This window comes from Rana temporaria, chromosome 1 (assembly GCF_905171775.1).
Source record: "Rana temporaria chromosome 1, aRanTem1.1, whole genome shotgun sequence".
Lineage (NCBI taxonomy): Eukaryota > Metazoa > Chordata > Amphibia > Anura > Ranidae > Rana > Rana temporaria.
Genome location: NC_053489.1, coordinates 51,447,852 through 51,467,203, shown reverse-complemented (window position 1 = coordinate 51,467,203; position 19,352 = coordinate 51,447,852). Strand labels below are relative to the sequence as shown.

At 39.6% G+C, this 19,352-nt stretch overlaps 1 protein-coding gene across 2 annotated transcripts in view; it reads left to right on the top strand.

Annotated features, from left to right (window-relative positions):
* Positions 1-19,352, top strand: part of CCBE1 (collagen and calcium binding EGF domains 1) — a 511,379-nt gene that overhangs the window by 479,930 nt on the left and 12,097 nt on the right. For both annotated transcript variants that reach the window (XM_040337897.1, XM_040337890.1), the window contains exons 6-8: positions 59-196; positions 12,080-12,180; positions 17,420-17,540. In XM_040337897.1, the coding sequence (XP_040193831.1) occupies positions 59-196; positions 12,080-12,180; positions 17,420-17,540 (360 nt within the window). The remainder of the gene's footprint in view (positions 1-58; positions 197-12,079; positions 12,181-17,419; positions 17,541-19,352) is intronic.

Genomic DNA, 19,352 nt, shown 5'->3' with positions numbered 1-19,352 from the left:
CATGTCTATGTTATTGGCTAATAATGTTTCCATCACCATCTCTTTTGTCTGTTTTTAGATATTGATGAATGCACTCTGAAGAATGAGACGGTGTGCTCTCACATCTGTATCAATACCCCAGGAAGTTATAGGTGTGACTGTCACGAAGGCTACTCCCTGGAGGAGGATGGGAAAATGTGCACCAAGGGAAATCAAGGTATGGACACAGGCATCTTCTTTAATGTCTTCCACATACTTCACGTTTTTTCAGAGCTTCTGCCAAAACTATTCACTTAGAACAATATTTCTGCTAAATGAATCTCCATCTGTACAAATGCAGGTCCGGCTTATCTTAAAATTTCAGTTTATTGCACACTGGATTTATATAGTTTTTAGGGTACCCAATTGTAAGATCACCCTAATGGAGATCCTGCACCTCAAACCCATAGAGTATTAAGCCCCTCTCAGTAATTCTGCTTCTATCCAGCTTTTCTTACCACCAATGCCGTTGATATACTAAAAGCAAATAGGCTGTTCGCTTTGCAAGGGAACTTACCTCCGAGCTTAGTGAATGTGATGAAGTTTTACTTTGCAAAGAATACCTCTTCTGAGGGCAAAAAAGTTTACTTCGGGAATGGATACTAAGGCCCAGATTCTCAACCGAGATACGACGGCGTATCTCCAGATACGCCGTCGTATCTCTGCGTTGAGCCGTCGTATCTATGCGACTGATTCTTAGAATCAGTTACGCATAGATATCCATTAGATCCGTCAGGCGTAAGTCTCTTACGCCGTCGGATCTTAAGTGCAATTTTTTTTTGGCCCGCTAGGTGGTGCTTCAGTCGAAATCCGCGTTGAGTATGCAAATAGACTAGATACGCGAATTCCCGAACGTACTCGCGGCCGAGGCAGTAAAGTTACGACGTTTACGTTAGGCTTTTCCCGGCATATAGTTGCCCCTGCTATATGAGGCGCAGCCAATGTTAAGTATGGCCGTCGTTCCCGCGTCAAAATTTTAAAAAGTTACGTTGTTTGCGTAACTCGTCCGTGAATGGGGCTGGACGTCATTTATGTCCACGTCAAAACCAATACGTCCTTGCGGCGTATTAGGAGCAATGCACACTGGGAGATTTCCACGGACGACGCATGCCGTCAATCACGTCGGGTAACAGTAGATTAACATAAAACACGCCCCCCTTCCACATTTGAATTAGGCGGGCTTACGCCGGCCGACTAACGCTACGCCGCCGCAACTTACGGAGCAAGTGCTTTGAGAATACAGCACTTGCCCGTGTAAGTTGCGGCGGTGTAATGTAAATCAGATACGTTACGCCGCCGCAAAGATACGCCAGTCTACGAGAATCTGGCCCTAAGTGCCCAGTGGCGATTCAGTTCGCATGTGTTGCGCTATATAAGTATTTCACTCACTCACTCACTCAATACCCAGTCACGAAAATGTTAAAAAATGTAATAATTTTTGCTTGCATATGGTTAGATGACAGAAGTTAGCAGAGCATTATCTCATTCACTCTGGAGTAAATTCTATTGCAAAGTGCAACGTCCCTTGCAACGTAAATAGCCTATTTGCCTTTGGTAAACCAAACCCAATAACTCAGATTTTCACAGTAGCTGAAATATCTTCATTTTGGAGACCATTTATTTGCTGACTGTAACTCTATAGTACAGGAACCAGGGTCAGCTTGAGCCAGGTACAGGATAGTCTATTTTTTTTATTTTGTTTGCAGTATTGGCAGAAAGCTTCATAGAATTCAGTTTTAGTGAATCTTTAGTTTCAAACTGTTTTATTAAAAAAAAAAAAAAACCTTCCAAGTAATTTTAGATAAAAATTTTTTTTAATAATGAATAATGTTCTCAGAAATAAAAAAAATGTAATACATTTTTTAAGCGCCCTACAACAAAATAAACATTGATACAGTAAGTGACTGTGAAAATAATGTCCATAAAAAGTTGTCATATATAATCTGTTGACAAATATCACCAAAGTGTACCTAAAAAAAAAAAGCCAATCTCCCCCTGCAGACCGACTTTAATGGTGAATCATAGGAACCCCAGCCAATAAGAACCTTTCCCCCACATATATCAGAATGGTTTGAAGTTGAACCCTCCTGCTCCACAAATCAAATCTTATTTATTTAACAAGAAAGAGAACAAAAGACACCAAGTGTAAACTCACGTATGCGCTGCCACTCATCATGAGACAGCAGCATAGATCAACAGTAGACATGTGCGTTCCCATTCGCAACGGATGGATTTTGTTAGTTTTCGTACATTCGGATCAATTCGAACATCCAAAAAGCTGAAAGAACCAAAATACGAAAATTACGGAATTACGAATAAGCAAAATAACGAACAAGCGAAAATACGAACGTACGATTGGACAATCTTACTAAAATACGAAACACTGAAAAAGCAAAAGAACGAAAATGACATCTATAACGAACGATTTGCATTCCGTATTTTAAATCCTTTGTCTGTTCGTATTTTCATTCGTACAGTATGTTCGTATTTTCATTTGTGTGTTTTGTAAATCCGTTTCTTTGTCTGTTCGTAAATTTGTGTACTTGTATTGTTCTTTCGATTGGGCACTGGGCAGTGTAGTTAGTGAGTGATGTATCTTACTTAATATCTTAGCCAATCAGCTTATCTCTTTTGTGCTGAGTCACATTGTACAGTGTAAAGCCTCGTACACACGATCGGACTTCAAACAAACTTTTCCGTGGATTTTTGTTTGAAGGGAGTTGGCCGAAACCGAAAAAGTTTGTCCGATAAAGCTTACACACGGTCGGATTTTTTGGAAAACGCTCATTTTGAAGTTTGTTGGCAAAAAGTCAGACCGTGTGTACGGGGCTTAAGAGAAAGTATATCTTAATATGGATTAGCCGCGTATTGCTATGTATTTACGAAAGTACAAAATTACAAATCCATTAAACAAAAATTATTATCTAACAAAATTACAAATTTCGAATCACCGAAAATAAATTAGACAGAATTACGAATCATTCAGTATAAACGAAAATAAAACTGTTACGAAAATACGAACGGGTCCGAATAGGAAAACTTGCGTCTTACGAAATACGAACGGGTCTTAAAAACGTGAGTCTTACGAAATTACGAATCTTTACGAATCTACGTAACGAGACGAAACGGAACAAAAAAATACGAAAATGTTTATTGTGCACATGTCTAATCAACGGCATCAATATACACTGGCTCCATCCTATGTGTTTCGTCCAATAGGACCAGGTCCTCAAGCTCCATGCAGCCCCATGGACAGGTGGATGTAAATGGTCTCATGTCCATTACATACACCTACCACTGAGGCCATCCAAGTCTGTTTTTTGTGGACCTAAAAGTCACAGATTGCAGGTAGCCTGGTGTAAACAGACAGCAAAGTCCCACCCATGTCAGCTCAGATTCAGCAAAGGATCTGCTCAAGGGTCCCCTGTTGATCGGAGCGGATTCCACTCCGTGTGAAAGGAACCTTACAGAATATTGATTAAAAACATTGGTAATAAATTTAGCAATAAATTGAGTTCAGCCTTTTACCGGGAGATAAACAATTTAGTACATAGATATGTTTTCTAGCCCTTTATTATCATAGATAACTGTCCAAAATAACAGTTGGAATACTCTTTAATAAAAGGCACAGAGGTTCCTTGGACAATTTAGGCTTCGGAGTTCACCTATCAGAATCTGGAACTAGCTCAGGTCTGGAACTTTTCGAATTTCACATACTTGCAGAAAAAAAAGTAATACTAATCTTATTTTTTTGCCTGGAACCATTTTAGAAATTAAGATGAATATTTGCCCAAGTATTTAATGGCTTTCGTTTTCTAGCACAGATCAAACACAGCTCTGTAGGTTGCACTCAGAAACATTTTGCAGATATTGTATGCATTCCATATATATATATTTTTATTTATTACCTGATATACAGCAAAGTAGGTTAAGGCAATAATAATTATTAATACAAATTTAAATTGCAAACACATTTGCACTGTGCAGAACAAAGAATGGAGAGAACTATAACATCATCTATCAAATGAACAACTCCAATACTCATCCTTGTTTCATGTAATTCCCTGATGTAATACTACGTTGTGCTGTTAGGAAAATAATATCTGATATGGACATTTCTTGGCTTAAAGAGAAACCTTTCTCCAGGCATGTAAAGTTAGTTGTATGTTTATAACTAGTGTTGCTCACGAATATTCGTATTGCGAATATTCGGCTCGAATATGGCATATTCGAGTATTCGCGATATATTTCGAATTTCGCGGTGAATATTCGCAATTCCGAATATTCGCATTTTTTCAATTTTATTTTTAAAACAGATCACATCCTATCGACGTCTAAAAGCATTGCTGGTATGATTAGAGACCCTGGGCCGTGTAGCTAAGCTGAGGCGATCCTTTTATGTTGCCGAATTGAAAAAAAAAAATTGCGAATTTTCGCTAATGCGAATGCGAAAATGATTGCGAATTTTCGATAACTGTGGTAGGAGAACTGTGATTGTCTCTGATGCAAAAGGGGGGGGGGGCTTTGTGTATGTTTCTGTTATGAATATTTGTATGTTTGATATTATTATTTTTTTGTAAGAAGGAAAAAATTGCTCATACCTTAAAAAAAGGGGAGAATACAGCAGCAACTCAAAAATGTTATACAACATAAATTAATACAAGACAGAAAATGGAGTCGCTCTACAAGAATAAAAAATATGTCTAGTGACAAGACATGTGGGCAAATTATAAAATAAGAAAGCGCAAATAACTTGTGAAATTCACAGTGAATAGAAAAATAATCTTTCATAAAAATGTCTTTGATATGTGAAGTGAAAAAAAGTCCAAAGCATGCAGCATGAACGTGTTCAATCTTCAAGGTGTTTGATTGACAAATGGCTGTGACAGATGGATAGAGTAAAGAATCACCACCAATGCAAAACACTTTTTATTTTCTATTGTAAAATATCAAGAATATTCTGAGCCAATCAGAGTGCTCCTTCCGCATTTGCCGAATATTCGCAATTATTTTGTATTGTAAAATATCAAGAATATTCTGAGCCAATCAGAGTGCTCCTTCCGCATTTGCCGAATATTCGCAATTATTTTGTATTGTAAAATATCAAGAATATTCTGAGCCAATCAGAGTGCTCCTTCCGCATTTGCCGAATATTCGCAATTATTTTGTATTGTAAAATATCACGAATATTCTGAGCCAATCAGAGTGCTCCTACAGCATTTGTCGAAATTGCGCAGTAAATATCGCATTCGCATTTTGCGAAATTTCGAAAAAATATCAAGAATATTCTGAGCCAATCAGAGTGCTCCTACCGCAGTTATCGAAAATTCGCAATTATTTTCGCATTCGCAATAGCGAAAATTCGCAATCATTTCATTTCGATAAAATATCACGAATATTCGAATTTAGCGAATATATCTCGAATATTCGACTATATATTCGAGATATATCGCGAAATCGAATATGGCGTATTCTGCTCAACACTATTTATAACGTGCTCTGTTTAATATGCATGTCTGCTTTTCCAAAAAATGTGTAGACTAAGTAGACTGAACTGGATTGCTGTCGATATGTAAATTTATAGCTGCATTCTGGTAGGTGGGCGCATTCTTGCGGCGGCGTAGCATATCGTATTTACACTACGCCGCCGTAAGTTAGCAAGGCAAGTACTGTATTCACAAAGTACTTGCCTGCTAAGTTACGGAGGCGTAGCGTAAATGGGGCCGGCGTAAGCGCGCCTAATTCCAATGAGGATGTGGGGGGCGTGTTGTATGTAAATTAACTGTGACCCGACGTGATTGATGTTTTTTACGAACAGCGCATGCGCCGTCCGTGTACATATCCCAGTGTGCATTGCGGCAAAGTACGCCGCACGGATGTATTGGTTTCGACGTGGATGTAAATTACGTCCAGCCCTATTCACAGACAACTTACGCAAACGACATAACATTTTCAAATTTTGATGCGGGAACGACGGCCATACTTAACATTACTAGTCCGACTATTTGATGGAATAACTTTACGCCTGAAAATGCCTTACGTAAACGGTGTATCTGTACTGCGTCGGCCGGGCGTACGTTCGTGAATAGGCGTATCTAGTGATTTACATATTCTACGCCGAACGCAATGGAAGCGCCACCTAGCGGCCAGCCTAAAAATTACACTTTAAGATACGACGGTGTAAGACACTTACGCCGCTCATATCTTAGCCTAATTTAAGCGTATCTGGTTACCAGAATACGCTTAAATTTGCGTCGGCGTAGATTCAGACTTAGGCTGGCGTATCTACTGATACGACCAGCCTAAGTCTTTCTGAATCTGCCTATTAGACTTTTTCTAAAAGGTCATCATCCAAACCTGCCACTAACCAGCCCACCCTCCTGCTGATGTATGCAAAAAAAACAAGAATAGCTGTCACAAAAAGGACAGAAGTGTCTTTGCTAGGCCTCCTGTGATTGGCAGCCTGGCTTCACCTTCTCTATACTAGGCAAGTGTAACATACCTGGTGAAGATTGAGCTAGAGAGGGGTTTCTCTTGCACCTCTTGTCACACACCCCAGAGAGGGAACAGTGATTATTGATAGCGGCTATAGCAGCCACTAGCAATAATTGAAAGTGAATCTGGCAGACTGGTTGTACCCAAGTTGATTGATTGATCGATTTGGTATATTCAGCCTGCCAAAACATGGTTTGAATCTCGGCTGGTTCCTTATGTTCTATGGCCAGCCTAAGGTTTAAAAAAACAAAGTAAATAAACACTCCCCAAAAAAAGCCCCCTGTCTCATCAAACACACACACACACACACACACACATAGGTTTAAGCGCACTAAAATGTATTTGAGTCTATATCCCTCTACAAAAGTTTTGAGACAGACACAGATATACATTTTCACAAAGTCTGCTGCCACAGTTTTTAAGATGGCAATTTGCATATACTCCAGAATGTTATGAACAGTGATCAGATGAATTACAATTAATTGCAAAGTCCGTCTTTGCCATGAAAAGATAACATTGTGTCAGTGATTCTCTCGTTAACACAAGTGTCAGTGTTGACAAGGACAAGGCGGATTAAGTTAGAATAACAGACTGGAAGCTTCAAAAGGAGGGTGGTGCTTGAAATCATTGTTCTTCCTCCGTTAACCATGGTTACCTGCAAGGAAACATGTGCAGTCATCATTGCTTTGCACAAAAAGGGATTCACAGGCAAGGATATTGCTGCTACTAAGATTACATCTAAATCAGCCATTTATTGGATCATCAAGAACTTTTAGGAGAGAGGTTCAATTGTTGTGTCGAAGGCTTCAGGGTGCCCAAGAGAGTCCAGCAAGCGCCAGGACCGTCTCCGACAGTTGATTCAGCTGCAGAATCGGGGCACCACCAGTGCAGAGCTTGCTCAGAAATGGCAGCAGGCAGGCACGCAAAGTGAGGCAAAGACTTTTGGAGGATGGCCTGGTGTCAAGAAGGGCAGCAAAGAAGCCACTTCTCTCCAGGAAAAACATCAGAGACAGGCTGATATTCTGCAAAAGATACAGTGATTGGACTCCCACAAATTCTGACAAACTCCAAGCATGGATTATGCAAGAATGGGCTGTCATCAGTCAGGACGTGACCCAGAAGTTGATTGACAGCATGCCAGGGCGAATTGCAGAAAAAGAAGGGTCAACACGGCAAATATTGACTCTTTACATAAACTTCATGTAATTGTCAATAAAAGCCTTTGGCCCCGTACACACGACCAGTTTCCTCGGCAGAATTCAGCTTCCGACCGAGTTTCTGGCTGAATTCTGCCGAGAAACCCGGCCGTGTGTACAATTTCGCCGAGGAAGCCGACGAGGAGCTCGACGAGGAAATAGAGAACATGTTCTCTATTTCCTCGTTGTTCTATGGGAGCTCTCGGCCCGCCGAGCTCCTCGGCGGCTTCAGGGCTGAACTGGCCAAGGAACTTGATGTGTTTGGCACGTCAAGTTCCTCGGCCGTGTGTACGGGGCCTATGACATCTATGAAATGCTTGTAATTATATAGTAACATCTGACAAAAAGATCTAAAAACAATGAAGCAGCAGAGTTTGTGAAAATTTATATTTGTCTCACTCTCAAAACTTTTTATACAAATGATATACATTTGATAAATAGTAGCACAATTGTCCTGTGACATAAAAAAATCACAGCTAACACAAATAATCAAATATAATTAAAAAACACCAGGGAAAGAGTTAAGGGTAATTGAGCTAGATCGGGGGTCTCCAAAGTTTCTAAAGTAAGGACTAGTTTAGGGTCCATCAGGCTTTAGGAGGGCCGGACTGTGCCCAGTGGGAGTAAACAATGCCCAATCTTTGGTATTGGGGGAAGAAGTAGTTGGTGTCCGTGGAAGGAACTATGCCCTATGGTTTGTGTCAGTGGAAGAAATAATGTCTCAAGGGCCGGATAAAGGCAAGCAAAGGGTCACAGTTTGGAGACCACTGATCTAGTAAAATGTATTGACTGTACATGTTGATGTGGAAATCCTTGAAGTATAAGGCTTAATTTCCATGGACGTTTTTACAGGCACTTTTCTGAGCGTTTTTTGCAGCTTAAAAACAGCTTTCCATGTTAGTCTATGGCCTCATGCCCACCATGACGTTTTTGAGCTGTAGATGGCTGACCAGTTTTTAAGCTGCAAAAAAAAAAAACAGGAGCAGTGCGTTCTGAAGCTCCAGCTTTAGAGCTGTAAAAATGTCAGACGTTAAAAAACGCAAAAAAACGCTCAAAAACGCAAAGAAAAAGAGCAAAAACGCTACCGCTGCGTTTTTGAGCTCCAAAGCTCTAAACATGGACAGGCGTTTTTAAGCTGTAAAAAGGATAAAAAAAGTGGCTGTAAAAACGTCCATGGAAATGAAGCCTTAAGCTCAACATATAGATGTTACAATTTGATACAATCAATCATCTTTAGATTTGCTAAAACAAACTAATATGAGGACCAACCCAAACAATCCCAAAAATTTGTTTATGTTTAGTTACACATGGTCATGTTTTTTTTTTAGTGTTAATATTACTGCAAAGAGCTCAAATTAAAGAAAAAAAAAGCTTACCATGGCAAACTCAGCTGGGAGATCAGCCCGCCTTCTCCTTCCACTGTAGCCATGCCATTCACAATGCACAGAGCACTTCAAGCATTCGCAGTAGGGAACACGCTATGAAGCTGCAAGGCTTCACTGACGGTTTCCCTTAGCAAAGATGGCGGCACCAGCACCCGAGAGCCGATTGAAAAATCGGCTTGGATGAAGACACCGCAGGACTCCAGGACAGGTAAGCGTCCTAATATTAAAAGTTAGCAGCTACTGTATTTGTAGCTGCTGACTTTGGCCCCGTACACACGACCAGTTTCCTCGGCAGAATTCAGCTTCCGACCGAGTTTCTGGCTGAATTCTGCCGAGGAAACTGGTCGTGTGTACACTTTCGGCCGAGGAAGCCGACGAGGAGCTCGACGAGGAAATAGAGAACATGTTCTCTATTTCCTCGTTGTTCTATGGGAGCTCTCGTCCCGCCGAGCTCCTCGGCGGCTTCAGTGCTGAACTGGCCGAGGAACTCGATGTGTTTGGCACGTCGAGTTCCTCGGCCGTGGGTACGGGGCCTTTTAATTTGTTCTGAAGGAGCCTGGAGCTCTGCTTCGAAGGGGAGTTCCGCCAAAAAAAAAAAATTAAAAGTCAGCAGCTACAAATACTGCAGTTGCTGACTTTTAACATATGGACACTTACCTGTCCTGGGCACCTACGATGTCAACACCCGAAGCCGATATGTCCCTCGGGTGGAGGCGCGGCAATCTTCGGTAAAGGAATCAGGAAGTGAAGCCTTGCGGCTTCACTTCCTGGTTCCCTACTGCGCATGCAAGAGTCGTGCTGTTCGATCCCACTGGTCCCTGCTGTCTTCTGGGACCTGTGTGTCTCCCAGAAGATAGCAGGGGGATGGAGGAGGCGCTGGTAGTGGCGTAGGTTGATACAGCGACCTATGTCCGGATGTGGGAGCAAGCACCTGGATTACACAGGTATCTGCTCCCTCCTCCACCCTGAAAGGTGTCAAATGTGACACCGGTGGGGGGGGAGGATTCCAAAAAGCGGAAGTTCTATTTTTGTTTTCCATTTCCTTTTTATTAATTTATACAAAAATTACACAATTATACAAAATTCATTACATTATACAAATACTTCTCCTGTATTTCAGCTAGGGTACATAATTGTTATATAGGATCTTTCCTTTTTCCTATTTTTGGGTGGAACTCCGCTTTAAGAAACATTTCCTCTCACTTCCTGTTGTGTCTCTAGAACAGGAAGTAAAGTGAAATATTCATGATGCAACTTATACAGCAAACAAAAAACTGACCATGATTAAACCAGAACATAAATATTCCCTATTGACCAGGGGTATGCAATTAGCGGACCTCCAGCTGTTGCAAAACTACAAGTCCCATGATGTCTCTGACTCTGGGTGTCATGCTTGTGGCTGTCAGAGTCTTGCTATGCCTCATGGGAATCGTAGTTCTGCAACAGCTGGAGGTCCGGTAATTGCATATTCCCGCCCTATTCTATCTAAAACTAAAAAAGAGGGGGAAAAAAGTAAAATTTCTACAGTATTTCCACTGCACATTAGGCATGTGCAAAAGGGAAAAATTTGTTTAGTTTCGTTTTAATTCGTTATTTAATTAATTTCGTTAAGTTAGATTAGTTACATGTGTTAAATAAGTTTTCGGAATTCGTTTGTTTTCGACCGAATTTCGAAAAATCCCGTCGGATTCGAAAATATTTCGACCGGATTCGATAATATTTCAATCGGATTCGAAAACAAATTCTATTCGAATCGAATTCGAAAACAATTCGATTCGAAAACAAATTTGAATGAAAATTGAAAGCAAATTTGAATCAAAATCTAAAAAATATAAATCGATTTCTAAAAAAGAATACAATAAAATTGAATATAAAATAATAAAACAATAGAATGAAAATCAAAGAATAGTAAAGAACAGAATATAATTTAATAGAATGTAATCAAATACAATAGAATATGACCTGGCTTCTTCTATCTATCTTCTATCTATCTATCTTCCATCTTCTGAAATTCGAAATTCATATAGAATGAACTCAAATTCGAATAGAAAAATATTAGAATAGAGCAGAAAAAAATATATTTATATATATATATATATATATATATATATATATATATATATATATATATATTATTATTCTACTCTTCTAATATTTTTCTATTCGAATTTGAGTTCATTCTATATGAATTTCGAATTTCAGAAAATGGAAGATAGATAGATAGAAGATAGATAGAAGAAGCCAGGTCATATTCTATTGTATTTGATTACATTCTATTAAATTATATTCTGTTCTTTACTATTCTTTGATTTTCATTCTATTGTTTTATTACTTTATATTCTATTTTATCGTATTCTTTTTTAGAAATCGATTTATATTTTTTAGATTTTGATTCAAATTTGCTTTCAATTTTCATACGAATTTGTTTTCGTATCGAATTGTTTTCGAATTCGATTCGATTTGAATAGAATTTGTTTACGAATTTGATCGAATTTCGTACGCGGGTTTTAGATTCGAAAACGTTCGTTCGGATTCGGTTAATTCGTTAATATTAGAATTTGGGAATTCGTATGCATCCGAATGTCCGAATAATGAAAAATGTGTCCGAATTTTGATTCGGAACGAAACGAAATGCACATGCCTACTGCACATTTATTGGCCAGTTGGGGAAATACAAAGGGGTGCCAGGCCTTTTTTGCAGGTCTCTATGACTGTGCCTCTACACATTTATTATTTTCATGTCTTGCTGTCTGTAGGTATTTTATTAAGACTTATGTTTTCCTGCAGTCCTAGAAAGAAAATAAAACAATCCTGCCATAACCGAACGGTAAATCCCCCTTTTATGGTTTCGTCAAGCATTTTTATAAAGATTTTTTTTTCTGAAACACAAATGCAATAACAGTTACTTGTCAGCGCAGTGTTCTCACATCCACATGTTAAGTAATGAGTTTACTTTCTTCTAACAAACATTGCTTTTCTTTGCAGAATTTGAGAAATTCAACAATGTGTTGAAACCGGGAATCTGTTCAGACACATGCAAGGAATTTCACCAAATAAAACAGACCGTCTTACAGCTCAAGCAGAAGGTATACGGCCCCCTCCATGTATATTATTCAGATACAAACAAATATAGGCAAGATATGAAACACTTAAAACATTGTATATTGGGGGGATTGCTTTCTTTCATGCTTAGGATCACTTCAAGGAATTGTTGAATCTGCACCAAACATTTGCTCGCTCAGTCTATAAACATTTTATATTCCATAAATATACATTTTTTTTTCAATTTGGATTTTTTATATAAATGTTTTATTTGTTCAAGGGAGGAAAAGGCGTTGCATACATACTGTTAATAGCCCCTAAATTAGGGTCCCTAATTTAATCCGGAGAGGATTTTTTTTGGTAGAATCAATTTGGCTCAGTAGTTGTATTCACAAAGAACTTGCGCTGAAACTTACGGCGGTGCAGTGTAACTGGGCCGGCGTAAGCCCACCTAATTCAAAATAGGCTGGTTGGGGGCGTGTCCTATGTAAAATACTAGTGACCTCACGTATTTGACGTTTTTAATGAACGGCGCATGCGCCGTCCGTGGACCTATCCTACTGCGCATGCTACAAATGACGTCGGCAAATCGTCATGCTTTCGACGTGAACGTAAATTACGGCCAGCCCCATTCACGGACGAGTTACGCAAACAATGTAAAATTTTCAAATTTCGACGCGGGAACGACGGCCATACTTAACATTGGCTGCGCCATGTATTTGGTGGAATAACTTTACGCCTGAAAACCCCTTACGTAAATGGCGTATCTTTACTGCGATGGCCGGGCGTACGTTCGTGAATCGGCGTATCTAGCTGATTTACATAGTCTAGGCGTAAATCAGCGTACACGTCCCTAGCAGCCAGCATAAATATGCAGTTGAGATACGACAGGGTAGGAGACTTACGCCGGTCGTATCTTAGCAACATTTAAGCATATCTCAGTTTGAGCATACGCTTAAAGTTGCGACGGCGGGGATTCAGACTTACGACGGCGTATCTACTGATACGCCCGTCGTAAGTCTATGTGAATCTACCCCAGGGTGTGCTGTACTGCACAGATTCCCCCTGCTGCTTGGCTGCAGAGAAAGAGACTGGGGAATCTCTGTCCTCAGTCCCTTTGTCTGTCTCAAAAGTGAGACATCAGGGGTCTGTTTAGACCCTTGATATTTCACCAAATATTTAATTATTAATTGTAAAAAGAATTCAAATTAAATAAAATTGTAAAAGAGAAAAAATAAAGAAATTATTAAAATTACCTACTGACACCAATCTCTGCCCTACTGACATCGTCCACTGCTCTACCGGCACTGTCCATTGCTCTATATATATATATATATTCTTAGCACCCAATAATTTTTTCCAGAAAATCAAGTATTTCTCACAGAAAAGTACATGTTTTGCTATACACATGTGTATTAACTTTGTGTGTATTGGAACAAAACAAAAAAAAGTGAGGAAAAAAATAAAATTGGACATAATGTCACACAAAACTCCAAAAATGGTCTGGTCAAAATTCTTGGCACCCTTAACTTAATATTTGGTTGCACACCCTTTGGAAAAAATAACTGAAATCAGTCGCTTCCTATAACCATCAATAAGCTTCCTTCACCTCTGTAGCTCTGCATAGAAACTAATAAGCTTCCATTTTTTTTACCAAACTTAATTGAACAAGCTGAAGTTAGAAGCTGATTGGCTATCATGAACAGCTGCACCAGACTTTGCACTCTCCAGTTTTAAGTTCTAGTAAATCAACCCCTGAAACCTAGAACAGTGGTGACAGAAAACAGGCCAAGTAGTCAATCAAGTCTGATATATATATATATATATATATATATATATATATAAAAAATTTAACTTAAAGTGATATTAAAGGTTCGATTTCTTTTTTTTTTTAAATAATAACCATGTCTTACTTACCTCCACTGTGCAGTTGGTTTTGCACAGTGTGGCCCTGAACGCAGTGTGGCCCTGAACGCTGTCTTCTGGGGTCCCTCTGTGACTGTCTCGGCTCCTCCCCGCATCAGATAACCTCCTCTGGGAAGCGCTCTCCCAAGGGGGTTACCTTGTGGGCATAGGACGCATTAAGGTGAAAAAATAGAAGGGTTTACAACCCCTTTAAATATAAATGACTATAGTTAAAATACTACATACCAAAAGCAATCTGAACATGCAAAGTCTGTGTTAATCTATAAAGTGAAACATAATTATGCATTGCAAAGATAAAGAGCGGCACCTAGTTATTCATCATAATTTCTAGATTCTCCAGTCCACTAAATAAATGCCCAGTGTAATTTCTCAGAAATTTGAGAGGAAAACGCATTTACTGGTAGCAGTGTGAAAATAAATGTGCTAGATCTAAAAATCTCTGAACAAATAAGTTATTCCTGCATGGGGAATAGGGAGCTCACTGATAATTCATTTTAGGGTTAGTATATCATTTGTGAACACAATTTTTGAAAGCTTCTGGTAGGCTTTTGTTTGATTTTCACTCATCCGTTCTACTGATATATTAAAGCAGAGTATGCATTTTCCTGAGATTTCTTTGAAAATCTGAGCTGTTTGGAGTCCGTGGGAAAGGGGAATAAGGGTGATTTTAGGTTATTTTGAAGGCTGCAATAGGCCAAATTGGCTCCTGAGGGTTACAAAAGCTCTTTTAAACTCTCTTTTAAACTCTCATGGACTGGTTCTTGTGCTAATAAATAGCATCTCAGGTTGAGGTCGGGACTCAAGTTCTTTGCTTTGTGCACTGGTCCAAATCATTTATGGTGTGGTTTTTCAGGGGTTGGGCTTAGCCCCTTAGTTCCAGTGAAGAGAACTCTTAAGTCGTCAGGATACTGAGACTTTGTGAAAACAGTTTGGGGACGGCCCCTTCCTGTTCCAACATGACTGCACACCAGTGCACAAAGCAAGGTCCATAATGACATGGATGAGCGAGTTTGGGGTGAGGGAACTTGACTGGCTTACACAGAGTCCTGACCTCAACCCGATAGAACACCTTTGGGATGAATTAGACTGGAGACTGCGAGCCAGGACTTCTCATCTGACCTCACAAATGTGCTTCTGTAAGAATGCTCAAGCATTCCCATAGACACACTCCTAAACCTTGTGGACAGCCTTCCCAGAAGAGTTGAAGCTGTTATAGCTGCAAAGGGTGGGCCAACTCAATATTGAACCCAAGGACTAATGCCGCGTACACACGACCGTTTTTAATGTCCTAGAAAAAACAACGTTTTTCTCGACGTGATTCTTGTGAAGCCTGCCTTGCCTACACACGATCGTGAAAAAAAAAATGCTGGAGCAAAGCGTAATGACGTACAACACGTACGACGGCACTATAAAGGGGAAGTTCCATCCAGATGGCGCCACCCTTTGGGCTGATTTGCTGATTTAGTGTTAGTAAAAGTTTGGTGAGAGACGATTCGCGCTTTTCAGTCTTTGTGCTTTTCAGTCTCTTACAGCGTGACGAATGTGATATCTCCATTACAAACGCTCATTTTACCAGAGCGAGTGCTCCCGTCTCATAACTTGCTTCTGAGCATGCGCCTTTTTTTCCTGTCGTTAAAGCCTAACACACACGATGTGAAAAACAACGAGAAAAATTAGAGCATGTTCTAAATTTGTAATGCCCATTTTTCACGTCGAGAAAAATGCTCTGGAGCCTACACACGATCGTTTTTAATGACCAATTAAAAAAATTGCACTTTTCACATCATGAAAAACGGTCGTGTGTACGCGGCATCAGACTGGGATGCCAATAAAGTTCATGTGCGTGTAAAGGCAGGCGTCCCAGTACTTTTGGTAATATAGTGTATGCTGTGTTCCATTCAAGTATTATGTCTGGAGGAAATTTTAAGGAGTTTTGAACAAAATTTGTTGACTCAGTGATGTCACAATCTAAGCTTCTGAAGAGCTTTTCAGAATTTCTGTAAAAATGTTCAAACTAAATTCTACTGGTGTATGGCCAGCTTTAAGCTCTCTAAGGGAGACCAAGATGTTAATAAAAACCTGACGGATTAAAATCCTTCCCTACTCTAAATTAAACAAAAAGTTTTGTCTGAACATAAAGGGGCAGATCCACGTAGCGTATCGTAATTTTAGTCCGGCGTAGCGTATCGTATTAACGCTACGCCGCTGCAACTTTGAGAGGCAAGTGCTGTATTCACAAAGCACTTGCCTCTAAAGTTACGGCAGCGTAGCGTAAATCTGCCGGCGGAATTCAAATGTTAAAGATGTGGGCGTGTTTTATGTTAATTTTACTTGACCCGACATAAATGAAGTTTTTTCTGAACGGCGCATGCGCCGTCCGTGGGGGTATCCCAGTGCGCATGCTCGAAATTAACCTGCAACAAGCCAATGCTTACGACGTGAACGTCATTCTACTTAAAGCCCTTTTCGCGAACGACTTACGCAAACGACGTAAAATTTTAAAAATTCGACGCAGGAACGACGTCCATACTTAACATAGGATACGCCTCATATATCAGGGGTAACTATACGCCGAAAAAAGCCTTACGGAAACAACGTAAAAAAAAATGCGCCGGCCGGGCGTACGTTCGTGGATCGCCGTATCTAGCTAATTTGCATACTCGACGCGGAAATCGACGGAAACGCCACCTAGCGGACAGCGTAAATATGCACCTTAGATTCGACAGCGTACTAAGACGTACGCCAGTCGGATCTAGCCCAGCTTCAGGCGTATCTTGTTTTGTGGATACAAAACAAAGATACGCCGGAGCAAACTAGAAGTTACGCGGCGTATCAATTTTTAATGCAAGAAGGTATGGTTTTATAGCAGAAGAAACCTTGAATGTCTCTTCTGCCATAAAAGTTTTTTCCTTACTTTCTAGCAACTTTATTCTAATTGTGCGCTGAGCTGGACATGTGCAGTTGTATAATTTCAGCATGCTTTGAGTGCCAAAATGTATTAAGTCCATGCCTGAGTGTGAGATTGACATGATCCAGGGCCAGCCATAAGGATAGCCAAAGTCACCAAGCCCGGCAGCGGAGGAACTGAGCACATCACTTTGGGAGGTGAGTGTGCCATAATGTGCATACTTGACCAACCACAGTTAGGATTTAGTTCCATTTAAAAGTCCAACTCCAGCCAACATTTATTTTTTTCAATTTTGGAAAACACGAAGAAGGGTTAGAACTTTGAACTTTTCTTTTGAAAGCAACTTAAGTAAAGAAAATCCCTTTAGATCTTTTTTTTTTTTTTTTTCATAACTTGTTTTTTGCTTACAAAGCCATTGAAATATTATTATTTTTTTATCAATATTTTAGCTGGCGTTGTTACCGAACAGCGTGTCTGAATCCAGCAAACAAATCACAGCTGACAAGGTACTGGCTTCCACCATGTATGTTCAAGGACCACCAGGGTTACCAGGAGCACAAGGACCCCAAGGTAACATTGTAGAACACACTACAATCTCTGCAATACTCACCGAGTGTACATGTGAAAATTCCAACCATGTGTGAATAAGTACAACGCACGGGAATCACAGCACAGGAAATGAAAATAAATGTAGAGGCTAATCAGAAACAAACACGTGAAATAAATATTGATGATCTGTAAGTCTTTGATGTAGTCATAGCGCTATTGTGCGTTGGTTTTATTTTTGCAGTGTAAAGGTTTCCATATACACTATTAGAAATAAGGACGTAGGAATAGCAGATAAGTCTACTTTCTTTGTCTTATTAAATCTACATCTTTTTTTTGGGATAAAAAAACCTTTGGTGACCCCTACTTCTGAAAATACTAGTTTCCCTGGTTGTCATGCTGTCAAGCAACCAACATTTTTTTTAAAAGACTGGTAATAGTTGCTGTCTTACCATCAATCCCACACCTTCATCTCGCCGGATCACACTATATGGTCAACTATGGCAATAGCTGCTGACGAATGCTTGTAATGTAATTTCAGTAAGCTTTGATGCTGTCAGGACCTCTGAATTTTTATGAATTAAAAAAATTAAAAATTATGTGTTTAACTGCATTAAAACCAAAATTGTCCTCTGGTTGCAAGGTCAAATCATTGCAGTGTGTATGTCTGTTGTATGTGGAAAAAATTATGGTGCAGCGCTAGTGACAATTTTAAATTTTAAATGGGTGATCTAAAGTGCATAGATAACCTGATACAGATCTATATATATATTAACCACTTAAGACCTGGACCAAAATGCAGCTAAAGGACCTTGCCCCTTTTTGCGATTCGGCACTGCGTCGCTTTAACTGACAATTGCGCGGTCGTGCGACGTGGCTCCCAAACAAAATTGGCGTCCTTTTTTTCCCAGAAATAGAGTTTTCTTTTGGTGGTATTTGATCACCTCTGTGGTTTTTATTTTTTGCGCTATAAACAAAAATAGAGCGGCAATTTTGAAAAAAATGCAATATTTTTTACTTTTTGCTATAATAAATATCCCCCAAAAATATAAAAAAAAAAATTCCTCAGTTTAGGCCGATACGTATTCTTCTACCTATTTTTGGTAAAAAAAATCGCAATAAGCGTTTATCGGTTGGTTTGCGCAAAATTTATAGCGTTTACAAAATAGGGGGTAGTTTTATTTCATTTTTATTAATTTTGTTTTTTTTACTACTAATGGCGGCGATCAGCGATTTTTTTCGTGACTGCGACATTATGGCGGACACTTCGGACAATTTTGACACATTTTTGGGACCATTGTCATTTTCACAGCAAAAAATGCATTGTTTATTGTGAAAATTACAATTGCAGTTTGGGAGTTAACCACAGGGGGGCGCTGATGGGGTTATGTGTGACCTGAAGTGTGTTTACAACTGTAGGGGGGTGTGGCTGTAGGTGTGACGTCATCGATTGTGTCCCCCTATAAAAGGGAACACACGATTGATGATGCCGCCACAGTGAAGAACGGGGAAGCCGTTGCACATTACACAAGAATGTTCCACAGTTATCACCATTAGGAAACCTACCCTGCAAAAGGATGTTTTTGGAGTACATGTAGACAGGAATTAGTCGCAAAGAGACTCTAGGGCATTAGCAGGGTAAAAAACACGGAAATGGTATTTTATTAATAAAAAATAAAAAAGCTTGCAATTGTGCATGATGCACATTATTTTAGCAAAATTAATCCTGTTGAGTTCAGTAACTGGTCATCCTTTCATATGGTTAATCTGACAGTAAATTCTTGAGCTTTAATTCGTGATTTTTTAATCACTGTAAAATACATGGAATCATTAGGC